The 12527-nt window shown below is 43.1% G+C and overlaps 1 protein-coding gene across 1 annotated transcript in view; it reads left to right on the top strand.

Moving 5' to 3' along the window:
* Positions 1-12527, top strand: part of col4a1 (collagen, type IV, alpha 1) — a 42051-nt gene that overhangs the window by 9349 nt on the left and 20175 nt on the right. Inside the window, exon 2 of the mRNA XM_084361916.1 lies at positions 12076-12129. Within this exon, the coding sequence (XP_084218042.1) occupies positions 12076-12129 (54 nt within the window). The remainder of the gene's footprint in view (positions 1-12075; positions 12130-12527) is intronic.

The following is a 12527-nucleotide window of genomic DNA, read 5'->3' as shown; positions in this document are numbered from 1 at the left end:
TATTCCCAGATACCAGAGCACTCTTGAGAGAGACTCGAGGCTGACCCAACCCTTTCTTGTCTTTGTGAGCATAAAAGGCAAGGAAGAGGCCTTCCTCCTTAGAGAAAGAATGGCTTCCTAAATCCCACATCCTGTGGCACAGTGCTGCACATTCAGAGAGCAGCAGCAGGCAGAGCTGAAGAAGTCAGAGCTCTGCGGACGCTCACGTGAACTAAACGTCTTGTTGCTTTCGCTGCCCCGTCTCTCTGTTCCCACCACCGACTGACCATTTTCTCCGTCTTCCCGCCCTAATACCAGCTAAATTAGTTGCAGATTATTGATTCTTTATTTCTCAAGCACAGGCATCCAAAACCGATGCAGCTGCAAGCAGAAGTGCTGAGGCAGAACGCTTTCAGTTTGATGTTTGTGTGTATCAGCACTTGGACCAAATCTGTTCCTGAAGGATTGTAGAGGAATGTTTTTTGTGTTATTTCTGCGTGGAACAATAATCGCTGATGTGTGGGCACATGAACAGAGCCCTGCACACAAACCAAAAATCCCATCTCTCCCACTGGATGGGACAACACAAGTGTAACAAGATAAATCTCACAGATAGCTCGCTGGATTTCTGACCTCTAAGACTCCAGTTTGAGGGAGACACAACATCTCCGGCATTTGAGTAGCAACACTTTTCTATTATCCTCAAGAAAGAGTCGGCTTGAGGACAAGACTGCAATCAGCTGTTTCGGGGTGGAGGGCTAGAGTGTGTGTGTGTGTTTGTGCAGTAGTTAAAGCCGGAAAGTCCCTCTAAAGGCCTAAAGATTAGTGGGAGCCTTGCTTAATTTGTTAAAAAGATAACGTTTCATTCACATGCACATGAACACACAGAGACTGAGGAAGAGCTGAGTTATCAAGATGACCCTTATTTTGAAAGCTCTGTTTGAATGTCTAAATCCCCTCTAATGGCCTGGCTAGAGGCTACAGGTCAACAGGATGAGCCTGCGAGGGTCATGTGACTGGTCAAGATGGGGTGCAGATGGGCGAGCTGATAAAGAGGGGTCAGGGACCTTTGTGATCCAAGGCAGGAATATTCTATAGGATCTGAAGGAGCATTAACGTGCTGTTGAGCCATTGTCAGTGAATCTTATTTTTCGCTTTGAATTGATTAGTTGTTTGGTCTATAAAATGTCCATCAGTGTCTCCCAGAGCCCAAGATGACATCCTCAAATGTCTTATGTTGTCCTAAACCAAAAGATATTCAGTTTAAGAAGCTGGAATCTTACTAATCTACTTTATTTTCTTAAGAAATAACTCAAACTGATTAATCGATTACAAAAAACAATTGGCAATCACTTCAATAGTTGACAGTTAATCGACATTTGCTTGAGATGACTACAGCATTGTGATGAAGTCATGTGTCTTTGAACTAGTGGACCTTCTGGGCTCTTTAGCTTCAATTTAATCTGCACTCCAGTATCAGGACTTTCACATCTCTTGTTTCTCAACATGTACAGTGTGTGATCAGCAGAGAAAAGTTGCCTGGAGTCCTTCCACCAGCTGGATTTAAGCCACCAGTAATTGAAGATCAGCCAGTTCCCGGGTTTTCATACACACGTACAGTACAAGTACACACACAAATACAACCCTGTGCCGACCAGCAAGGCCTGAGAAATTGTCTAAAACAATTTTCCCACTTGCTGAGTTAATTTTGCATGTGAGAATTCCTGTTCAGACTGTTGACATGGCCGGTGCTGTTTCTGCTGAAGAGGACTGTTCAGTGTTCTCCGCTTCATTTCGCGTGTCCGCTGACATGTTCAGCAACTCCTGCAGTCCCAGAGGATGAGCTTTGTTTGCAGTCCTATCCACAGTCGCTCATGTTTGACTTCACTGAATTATAGAAGACTTGAGCTCATGTTAGCTCTCTGTGCGAGATGTTGATAAGCGGCTGATACACTTGATGTTTCTTTCGGTTAGGTTGCAGTTTTCTTAACTTTGACACCACTTATAGCTTTTTCCGCTCTCCTGGCCCTTAATTTGATGACAGGCAACATTAACCTGGTCACGGTTGGTCATGCATGAGCAGACTGCCGACTGACTGCTGTGTTTGTTCACCTTGCTCATTAACTTTTGTGTGTGATTTTGTGTGTGTGTGTGTGTGTGTGTGTCACTTGGCATGAGCATTTCATGTATTTTCTTACAATGTTAGCTTTTCCCACGGCTTCTTTCAGTTTTATGTTGTAATGTTTTTATTTTTCTTTCAGTGTTTACATCTATAGCATGTGTGTGTTTCTGCACACACATGCAATACTCCTTCATGAGCATTTTTGTGCAGATGTGACTTGGGCCCGTGTGTGTTTGTGTGTCTGAGCAGCCCTCTCTCTGCAAATGCATCTGCTTTTCGTTACAGAAGCCCTGAATTATTTCTGTAGTGCAGATGAAAACCTGCGGCCTGCAGCCAGGACAGGACATGTTTTACATCAAGTTGGTCTCACTAAATATGCCCTTCAGGACTCTTTAAATCGAGGAAACAGAAAACATAGCCCTGTTTTATTGCAGAATGTACACATAATATGTCTCTTGGTATAGGACTCTCAACTTGACCTAATTTCCCTTGGAGTAATGACCTGTAACCACTGTGTGTGTCTATCATTTGTAATGCTAAATGAGATGCGACATTATCGCTCTTAGACATTTTTGCCAGTCAAGTGGGCATCAAAAGAAGAGTGCAAACTGTTCTCAGAATGTTTTCTTAATTTTCGTTATCAACTATTAAATGTAAGTTGTTTTGTTCATTCAAATTAATACAAAAAAAACTAAATGATTGTCGTGCACCATTCACAATGACCAGTGAATAGACTGACCCCCCCAGCACCCCCAACTGTGACTGACCTCCTGCTTCGCTGGCTAACTCTCAGCAAGGAAGCAAATAAGTGTTCTTCCCGAAATGGTGAACCATCCCTTTAAGGTTTTCAAGTACATCAAGCAAAATGTATTCAAGTTAATTAAAGTAAATTTAAGTGGAATGTCCTTAGATATGATTATTAATAACTGAATGCCTCAAAAAGCCACTTCAGTTAGCTGCTCTGCTCTATTAGAGTTTGATTTAAGGCTGAATTTCTCCTCTAACTTCACTCCATTCCTTTCTACACATTACTCAGATATTAAACGCTGCTTCTCTACATATATTAAACGCTGTGAAAACAAGAGAGCATGAAATACGTCCAGAGAATCTTGCTACAGGTGCAGCTGACCTAAAAAATGGTTTCGCTTATGTGATAGCCGTCTTGGCATTTACAGAAAATAGCTTTTCACATCACACCATTCCAGTTTGTGCACGTGCAGCTCGCCCTCACACACAAGCACACACCCGTGCTGTTTACAGAGCGCGTTGCACCAGGAGCCTTGTCTACCAAGTATGGCAGTCAGACAGAAAAATTCCCCTCCTCCACTTCTATTCTCTCAACCCAGCCTCTCAGTACCAGAGAAGGCCAGGAATGTCAGAGCAGCACAGTTCAACCCGGCGCAGTCAGAAACAGTCCTCCTCCGCTCATCCTTTATTATTTTATAGATTTGTTTCTGTTTGTCTCACTCTCTCTCGTGCTTCAGCTGAGGACTACTGTGGGAACAGTATAGCACCTGTGATCTTATTGACCGTAAACAAAAATCCACAAATAAACACTCAAAACCACAAAAATGCTGTGTGGAGATGTCATAGTTTACATGACATCAGCATCGGCTGAGTGGTAGCATCAGCACAACAAGTATAGGTGTGTGTTTTCTAGTGTGTTGTTGCTGCTACATATATGACAAGGTATTGTGCTGCCTATGTCGCAGTAACTGTCTCATTTAGTGTTGCTTAATGATCCCTGCTGCCAAGTGAGATCCTTCAGACATTTATGGAGTAAAACTATCCTGATTGTCCCCATATGGAAGCCATGATCTGTGGCTTAACGCCATGAGCATGTGACGTGCAGGTTAAACATATTAGAGTAGCTAAAGGAGCACAGGAGCTCGTAAACTCACTTTAACACGCCGAAAGAGAAAGTATGTGCCGGATAACTCTGCTTGTTGTTTCAGCAGGACTCACTGAGTCCACAAAAGGAGCCAGATGTTTACGTGAAAGTGCATGGATATGTTCGATTTAACAATGTTGCACAATATTTACTGTTGGGACACAAAGCCCGAATCTCCTCGGATGTCATCAAGAGTAATTAACTCAGCCAACGTGAAATCAACCCAAACAGCCAAACGCCCAAAACACAGAACAAAATGTAAACATGAAATTAAGTGATGCAGCAATATCTTGTGCACGTCTCCTCACATAAAAAGGCTGGTGTCGGAGTGGTGCAGAAGCAATGTGGCTGTGTGGTTTATGGAGACAGTTTTTAGGAAAAAACAACTGAGTCAGAGGCTTTCTGACAGTGAAACTAAGAGATTTGTTGGCTTTTTTCGGGGGGATGACCTGAATTCTTGAAAGTTAAAGCTGCAATAATATGTGTATTCTTTGTCAGTTGGGGGAAGAATGCTTCACTAGCTAGTTGCTAATTTTATTTGTCAGCGGTTTATTTCAGGGCTTAATTTCAGCACCAACACTGGCTCTCTTGGGGATCACATCAGACTCTCAGATGGTCAAATAGTTTTGAAACCAACGACTAAAGCTGTCAATTGTCAGCGTCTCCCAAATGACATAGCACTGTTCCCAATATAATATGACCATTACAGTGTAACAGGAACAATTTCTGGACCTTCTTTGTACAGTCGCAGTTTGGTTAAGTTAAGTTAAGGAAGGCGATTCTGGAGAAAGACAGTTGATTGTTGAGTCTCATTCCCAGGTCGTCAAATAACATTAATATTTGACGACACTGAGAAAATACTTCTCCAGAATCGCCCTCCTTACCTTTAAGGCAAGACAACGTTAGTTACTTGCGTCACATGATGTACGTGACGCAACTTCACTAAGTTAGTTAGTTAAAATAACTCACCACGGACTTCTGTTATCACACTGGACATAAATAGTGGTCTTCTGAGTGAAAGTCTTGTGCTTGTTTAACCTGACCATCTATTCCTGACCTCCTCTCTATACAGACGTTTCACTCTTTACTTTACTTCTCCTCACTACCTCCTTTGTAGTTGTAATAATTTCTACAGCCACTAGAGGTCACTGCCGAACAACAAACATAATAAGGTGCTTGCATTTTTGACCATATGGTTGTTTTTCTGACGAAGACAAGCTCATCTGACCATTTCTGTAACTTTCCAGAACTGACATCCGACGTATACATGGCTATTTCAGCTTAACTGTATAAGATGCATGAAAGCTCAACAAAACCCTATAAGAACAACCGAGTCAGTTTAGTTGTCTGTCGGTTTTCCCCCTCAGTGAAATCCATATCAGTGTGGAAGGAAGGCAACGAGATAAACCGAGAGGCAATTCTCCAGTCAAGTCATTTTCTCTGGCTCCACACATTTTCCCATTACTGGGCCAGGAGAACTTACGTTTTGTTTTATGAAAACAATAACAGAAACAAAAAGTCTTCCGCAGCACTTTCTGTTTCCTGATAAGAGCAGCCAGAACTTTAGTGCGGCTGAGGAAGTCAGCTTCATATCTTTACGTTAGGTCATTTGAACAGTCGCTCAACTTTTTGTCTTGTGTGTGTGTGTGTGTGTGTGTGTGTGTGTGCGTGTGTGATTTTAGGTTGTTTTCGTGGATCCTCAGTGATAGGTTTTCCTCTTAATCCAATTCATTCAGTAATAAGCACCATAATTGCAATGACTTGACTGAATCTCATGACTCCTGTCTTACAGCCATTATGTTATTAGGTTATCTAAACATCAGGCTTTTATTTGTGTCTCATTTGTCTGTATGTGTGCAGAATATGAGGACAAATATGTAAAGGAGAAGGATGTGAAATGACAAATCCTCCCACACTTCAGTCCTCAGCACCTCTAGGACTCCCCCCAGGGGGATTGTGGGATACTTCAGCAGTGTAGTGGGAGGTTATGGCAGGAATGTTCTGGGAATGTGATGTCGTTTTAAGAAAAGTCTGTAGATGACATTGACCAGATGTTTGTGTGATCTTCAGTTTCCCCTAACATGGCAGGAAAGACAGTGTAATACCTCCAGCTGTTGCAAATGTATGACTGTGGGGCACTCCATCGATGGGAAAGTTTCTGCCCCCATGTGGTGAAAGTCAATACTGGTGTAATACTGTTCATGAAACCTGTGTGGGAAATGTGTGCAGGAGGCTTTATCCATGGAAAGATTGTAATTGTTTCACCCAAGATGAGTGTGAAGAGTTTATGGAACAGTAAATACACTTGCCATGTTTGGAAGTTGGCTGTAATACATGAGAAGTGGATTTGCCCACTTTGGCAAAAACAACAGAGACGGTGAGTCATACAGCCACAGTAAGTAAGCTGAGGAACAAACTGAAAACATGACTCCACAGGCGCCAAAGAAGGCAACACTATTGGGGAAAATCCAGTTGCCCTTTCTTTATGCGTTTGTACAAAAAGTAGTTAAGATGCCTCAAGTCTGTTTCATGAGAACCGTGTGGTCAGGAATGCAGTTTGATTCTCTTGGGTTAAGACATGGTACTGTATTGATTAGTTGTGGAAAGCTCATGAAATTCTTTCTCCAGAAGGCTCCAGAGAGTTTAATATATTTAAGATTTCAACATTAATACAGTCCAGAAACTTACTGTAAGTAATGGGATCCAAGCAACTGCAGAATCTCTATCCAACTCCATCTGCTGAGGAAGATATGTGACAAGATCCAGAGGACCCTGCCAGCTGGTTCCCATGAACAAACTTTCTAAATTCTGTTGCTCTGGTTGAAAGGGACAGTTCACCCCAAAATCAAATGGACACATATTCCCTCTTACCTCTAGTGCCATTTTTTCCTTCTAGATTGTTTCGTTGTGCGTTGTATAGTTTTGGAGATATCGGCTATAGAGATGCCTTCTCTCCGATACAACAGAACCAGATGGCGCTCGGTGTGTAGCGCTCAAAGCGCCAAGAAATATTTTTGACAAACTCAACAGCAATGTCTCTTTCCAGAAATCATGACCCAGTTACTTAAGCTGATCCACAGACCTCGTTGTGAGCATGTAGGAAGCATTTTCTTTACACATCACTGCACAGAGGGAAGCATGTATTTGCTCTTCCATGAGTAGGCGCACGCTTCCCTCTGCCCAGTGATGCGGTGTAGTTTGGTTGAGAGAAAATAGTTCCTACATGAAACTGCTCACAACAAGGGCTGTGGATTATCTTGATAAACTGGGTCAAGATGTCTGGAAAGAGAGTTTTTTCAATACATTTTATTGGTGCTTTGAGAAGCACAAGCCAGCAACTCACACCAAAATGGACGTGGACTTGGATGAAGAGTCCTTATAGCGCTCCAAACAAATAGGAAATTTGAACATCAACAATTCAGTGACAGTGGGCCAAACTCAGATTGTGTGATATGATTGAAAGCCTCAGAAGAGCTACTAATGGACCTTGTGGTAAGTCTGTTTTTGTAGTCAGAGTATTATATATCATTTATTTCTGTTTAGTAAGGTTACAGTAGGTCAACGACTATAAGTTGAAATCTGGGAAACTTTATAAGCTCCATCCATGCTAGCTATTCTATAACAGTTGTCCTTGCCTCAGCCGTGATGGTATTTCTATGGTTCTTATTAGGATCCAGTTATGCAACAGCTCTATACACTCAACCTTGGTTTACATTAAGAGTGTTTGGTTTAATGCCGGGATCTCCGTAACGCCATCTCTTGCCGGCCGAGGCCTCTAATCTTGAGAGCAAACATTACTCATCACTTCCTCTCTCCTGGGCTCATCTCAACGCTGGACTTGTGTATTCAGTGATGTCAGACATATCAAGGAAGTGTTGTTGAAACATCAGACCTTCTGGCATGAGGCTTGAACTGATGTAACCTCCAGCACCTCTGACACTGAAGTCCAGGCCTGTGAACGTGCCTCTGTGTGCCGTGCCGCACATCCAACCCAGCCCATCCTCCTCTTCTGTTGGGATTTTCTGCGTCTATCTCAGATTCTGTCAAAGCAAACTTTCCGGCCTGTGTTTCCCTGCCAGCTCCAGCCTCAGTAAACAATCACAAACACACTGTCATACACACACAATTATGATAAGGCACTGTTTTGCGCAGCGCCCAGTGAAGGTAAACACTCTGCCAGCATACTTCATATTGATTTTTCACAGTTTGGAGATATCCAGGCCTGCCATGCAGACTCAGGAATGACATAAACACTGAGAGACACGTGAGGCGGCAGAGGTTTACTGGATCTGATACAGAGCTCGGTGACTCACCAGCTTCTGTATATTCACAGTGGACGTCAACACTCATCACCGCAGTGAGTCTCGGGCCTCTGCTCCGTCTGTTTGCTCTGTGAAAGATCATGCTGTCCGGGCAGGGTGACACCAGCTTCATCGCCTCACTTTCTCACAGTCAGACGCTCAAGCACGTGCAATCCTTGGACTGTGCTGGTAGCATACTCCATCACATGTAAAGATACAGGATGCAAAATACAACTGTACAATACAACAAGTAAAAATACAGAAGGGGTTTAAAATAAATGTACTTAAAGTTTCAGAAATAAAAGCAATCACTATGAAGAATGGCCCTGTATGTTACTACAGATTAGATTATTATAAAAGCAGCATTTTATATTTTGAGTGGTGGAGCAGCTAATTAGCTATTCTATTTACTGGGGCAGTTCATTTTGTAAGTAAAATAAGTAAAGTAACTAGTGAGCTATCTGTTAGGGATGCACCAGTTCAACTCCTGCAGATTCTGATCCCCAAATCCAGGTTTTCTGAGTACCGATCTGATCTCAAAGTTCTCTATTTTACAAATTTAAAATCGTATAATGCTACGTCACTGTGAGGAACTGACGGGGATCACTAAATGAAAGTTGTAACTGTAACGCACAACTTTTCCTCCTCCTCTGATTGGTCAGCTCACACACGCCTGAGCCCAAACCGCTCACCGTGTCTTCCATTAGAGGCATTTCAGGAGCAGTGTTTTTTGTGGGAGAGAGGAGCGTCTGTTCTTCTGACCTTTATAACACACTGGAGGAAAAGTACAGAAAACTGTATTTGATACGGGCCAGTCACATCTGGTCGATACCATATCAGTTTTTTGCAGAAAAAAAGGTGCACATTCAAATCCCCTAAATGGTACCTGCCTCTTCTACCTCATCAAATATTCCAGATTATATGAGTTTACTACTGGACACAAGATGTCTACTACAACGACTTCACTGTAAAGTCCATTCTGAGTCTTTGTGGCGGCTTCAGGTTTCCACATCACACTTGTGTCTGCTGAATAGTGGACCAGGATTGGCTTCCAAACTATTTGGGATGTCACAAATCATTGTTTTAGGCCCAAATTTTGTTAAGCTCCTCCACTGTCTGTACTTTCTTTTCATCTGGGGCTTGTGTGTGAACCTCATGAGGCCATCATCCAACTTTCAACTCCATGATGTAGTCTTGGTAATGGTATTTATGTCAAAAATGGTGTCCTGACTTGTGGTGTAGATAAACCCAAACCCCCATCATCTGATATACCCAAGGGTCCGTATGATAAGGTCCTTTTAAGATCCCTTTTTTTCATCCACTCTATGGCTGCAAGACTCATTAGCAAGAAGCTCTTTTTGTGCAGATGTCAGTCGGGTCTTTGTGCCCTCTCTCCCATCTGGTGTTTGGGTTCATGACGAGGCATAACGGACGTAGAAGGAAAACAAACAGGAGATCTCAAAGAAACTTTGATCTACCTGCAGATTACCGCGCTGTGCTTGGAGATCCAGCGGCAGACATCACACACACAAGCACACGCAGCGTCCTCATCATCGTCATGCCCTACAACAGGCAGGAATGTGTGCTCAGCTAAAGAGGACAGAGAACACTGCACACAAAGACTGAACATCTGAGACAAAGAGCAACAGGTGAACGAGGGACTCCTCAAGCCGTACTTAACCACGCAGCTGTGATTTACTTGAGAGGTGCTGACAATATACAAGTGTGTTCCCTCATTGCATTAGCGTGCCTTAACTCCCTCTGTGAATTGTCCAAAAAAAACCATGTTCATCCAGCACTAGGAGCTCTTATTGCTGCGAGCCAGCAGGTTAGCCATAATTAAACACACATGTGCTTCGTTCTGAGAGTCAATATTCCTTTTTCCTCTGTTTGTCTTATGACGCTAATCTGATCTGGAGCAGGTGTTCCTCAGGTTTTTCATGTGGCATAGCAGAAATGAATCCTGTGAAAAAAAAACAATTAGTGGAGAGGTGAGACGGCGTGAGTTAGAGGTGTTTGAGACAGCAGGCATGGGAAATGGGATATTTTAGCAGGCCACACATGTGTAATATACTGCAAATAGAGGAGAGCAAGTGCGCTTGAAGAAGGTGGGGGCAGTCGGACCTGAAGGTCCTGAGGGTGAGGTCTGTTTCCCGTGGTTTCCCATGGTTTAAGAGCTACATATTGGTTCAGTTATCAGGTATGCTGGAGAGGATTGCGTGTAAGAAGGAAGACAGGGAATACGTTTTAAGACTTGGACAGGATATTGACTTATAGAAAATGTAGAATTAAGAATGACTTATGAATGAGATGTCAGGTTTAGACCGTTGGGAAGATGGATGGTGATGGTGATGGCGATAGAGCCTTTTATTTGTTGTGTGTGTGTGAGAACAGACAGAGAAAACTATTCGTGGGTAGCGTAGCTGTGCACTCTCTGCCCAGGGCCTGCAGAGCCTGTCCAAAGCCCTGACAGACTCTTGGCTGGACGCCGTGCACGTGAGTCTAGTAACAGCTGGATGATGGAGGGGGAAGGAGGAGAGGAGAGGAGCGATGGAAAAGAGAGCCAAGCCAGCGCAGGCCAGTTCCCAGGCTCCGGCCTCTGGAGACCCAAGAGGAGAGGAAGCCGGGTAGGGTGGGGAGGGCTGAGAACAGCTGCATTGATGTCCGTGTAGTTCTAAGAAGCTAATCAGTGGCGCCCCATGTGGGTTAAAAGTAGCCTGATTACAGGAAATAAAGCCTTTCTTTATTGTAAGCACAGTAATCAACAGAATTAAAGCTGCTATTGTAAAAAAGAATATGTATTCAAAATGAATCAAATGACGAAGTGTATGTGAATCTGGTCACTTAATAAAGTAACAAATTATCACCCCAATCTGCAGTTTTCCTCAGCTTTACAGAGTAAAGTAAAAAAAAAAAAAAAAAATCTTTACTCTTCCTGCCTGACACCAAATGGTAGGCAGACAAAGTTAGCAACTAGCTAGGAAACAAAAGTGGAGCATTTAGCAGCTAAAGAGAATATTTCCCTCCTCAGTTGGTGGAGACCAGAGTGAATATTGGACCTGGGCCGCGTGTTGCAGATTGCAACCAACTGATTTCCATTCTCGTATCATCCTCCCCTGACGTGGCCGCTAAAAACATGAAAAAAAAAATAAGAATGTCACTCTGAGCCAGCATTATGTTTGTCCATTCTGGGCTACTGTACAAACATGTGTAAAAACATCATTATGAATATTATAATACATTTCTGCCAAAATTATTTTCCATTTACTCCCCTAAATCCTACCGGACCTCTAAAATATTAATGTTGTGTTTACAGCTTTTTTCCTGCTACCCTGAAGCAGCCAAAAAAACAAAATGATGAATTTTTTGGATGAGGTGTTGAATTGTTGATTCATTCTTGGACTCGTCTCTGTTTTTGAACCAGATTTCACTATTTTTGATCCATAAGTGCTCATCTGTGGGATAGATCAGCAGGCTTGCATGTAAACACCGCAGAGGTCCGTCCGGCGCTCACTGTGGAGATTTACAGTGTCAGTGGGATATGTGTGAGCCATCTGGCAAAGACAGGACACTAACATGCTCTAAAAGAAGGAAGAGTTTGTAGCACACGTTACACATCTGATGCATGACATCAAGTGACCCTCAGCAGGTGTCTTTCATGCTGTCCAGCTTCATTTTGGCTCTGCTACATGTTTCTTTTCCTTTTTGTCACACACAAACATAACTCCTTTTGTCTTGAAGTGATGATTATAACTAATTTTAATGTTTCTCTTCATCCTCAGGGTTGTGGAGCATCTTGCGGAAAATGTGACTGCAGTGGTGTGAAAGGAGCAAAGGTGAGATCTTCATTTGCACTCATTTCAATTGTCACTGTCAATCAATCCTCATACATCTGTTTCAATTTCACGTTAGTTTGCAAAGTGTAGTCCAAGTTCATAGCAGGCCAAAGCAGCCGTGACAGCGCTTCCTATGTTCTTCTAATGGGGTCAGCTCAGTGGGACAGACTGGAGCTGGGCCTGGAGACCGGGACGGGAACAAAGATGGGTTTGAATTAGAGCGTGTCTGGACACACAGCTGGGCCGAAGGCCATATTCCCATCAGATGAGGGGAAGCTCGCAGATACAGATGTACAAGTGGTGGGGACACTAGCCATGAGCTGGCTGTGAGCCTTTGAGCTGTCAGCACTGTAGCATGGATGTTAATCACTGATCTGGGACATGAGGAGTTGGTATTA

Source organism: Pagrus pagrus, assembly GCF_965226575.1.
Source record: "Pagrus pagrus genome assembly, chromosome: 9".
Taxonomy (NCBI): domain Eukaryota; kingdom Metazoa; phylum Chordata; class Actinopteri; order Spariformes; family Sparidae; genus Pagrus; species Pagrus pagrus.
The sequence above is the reverse complement of the archived record's forward strand: the minus strand, read 5'-3'. Positions and strand labels throughout refer to the sequence as shown.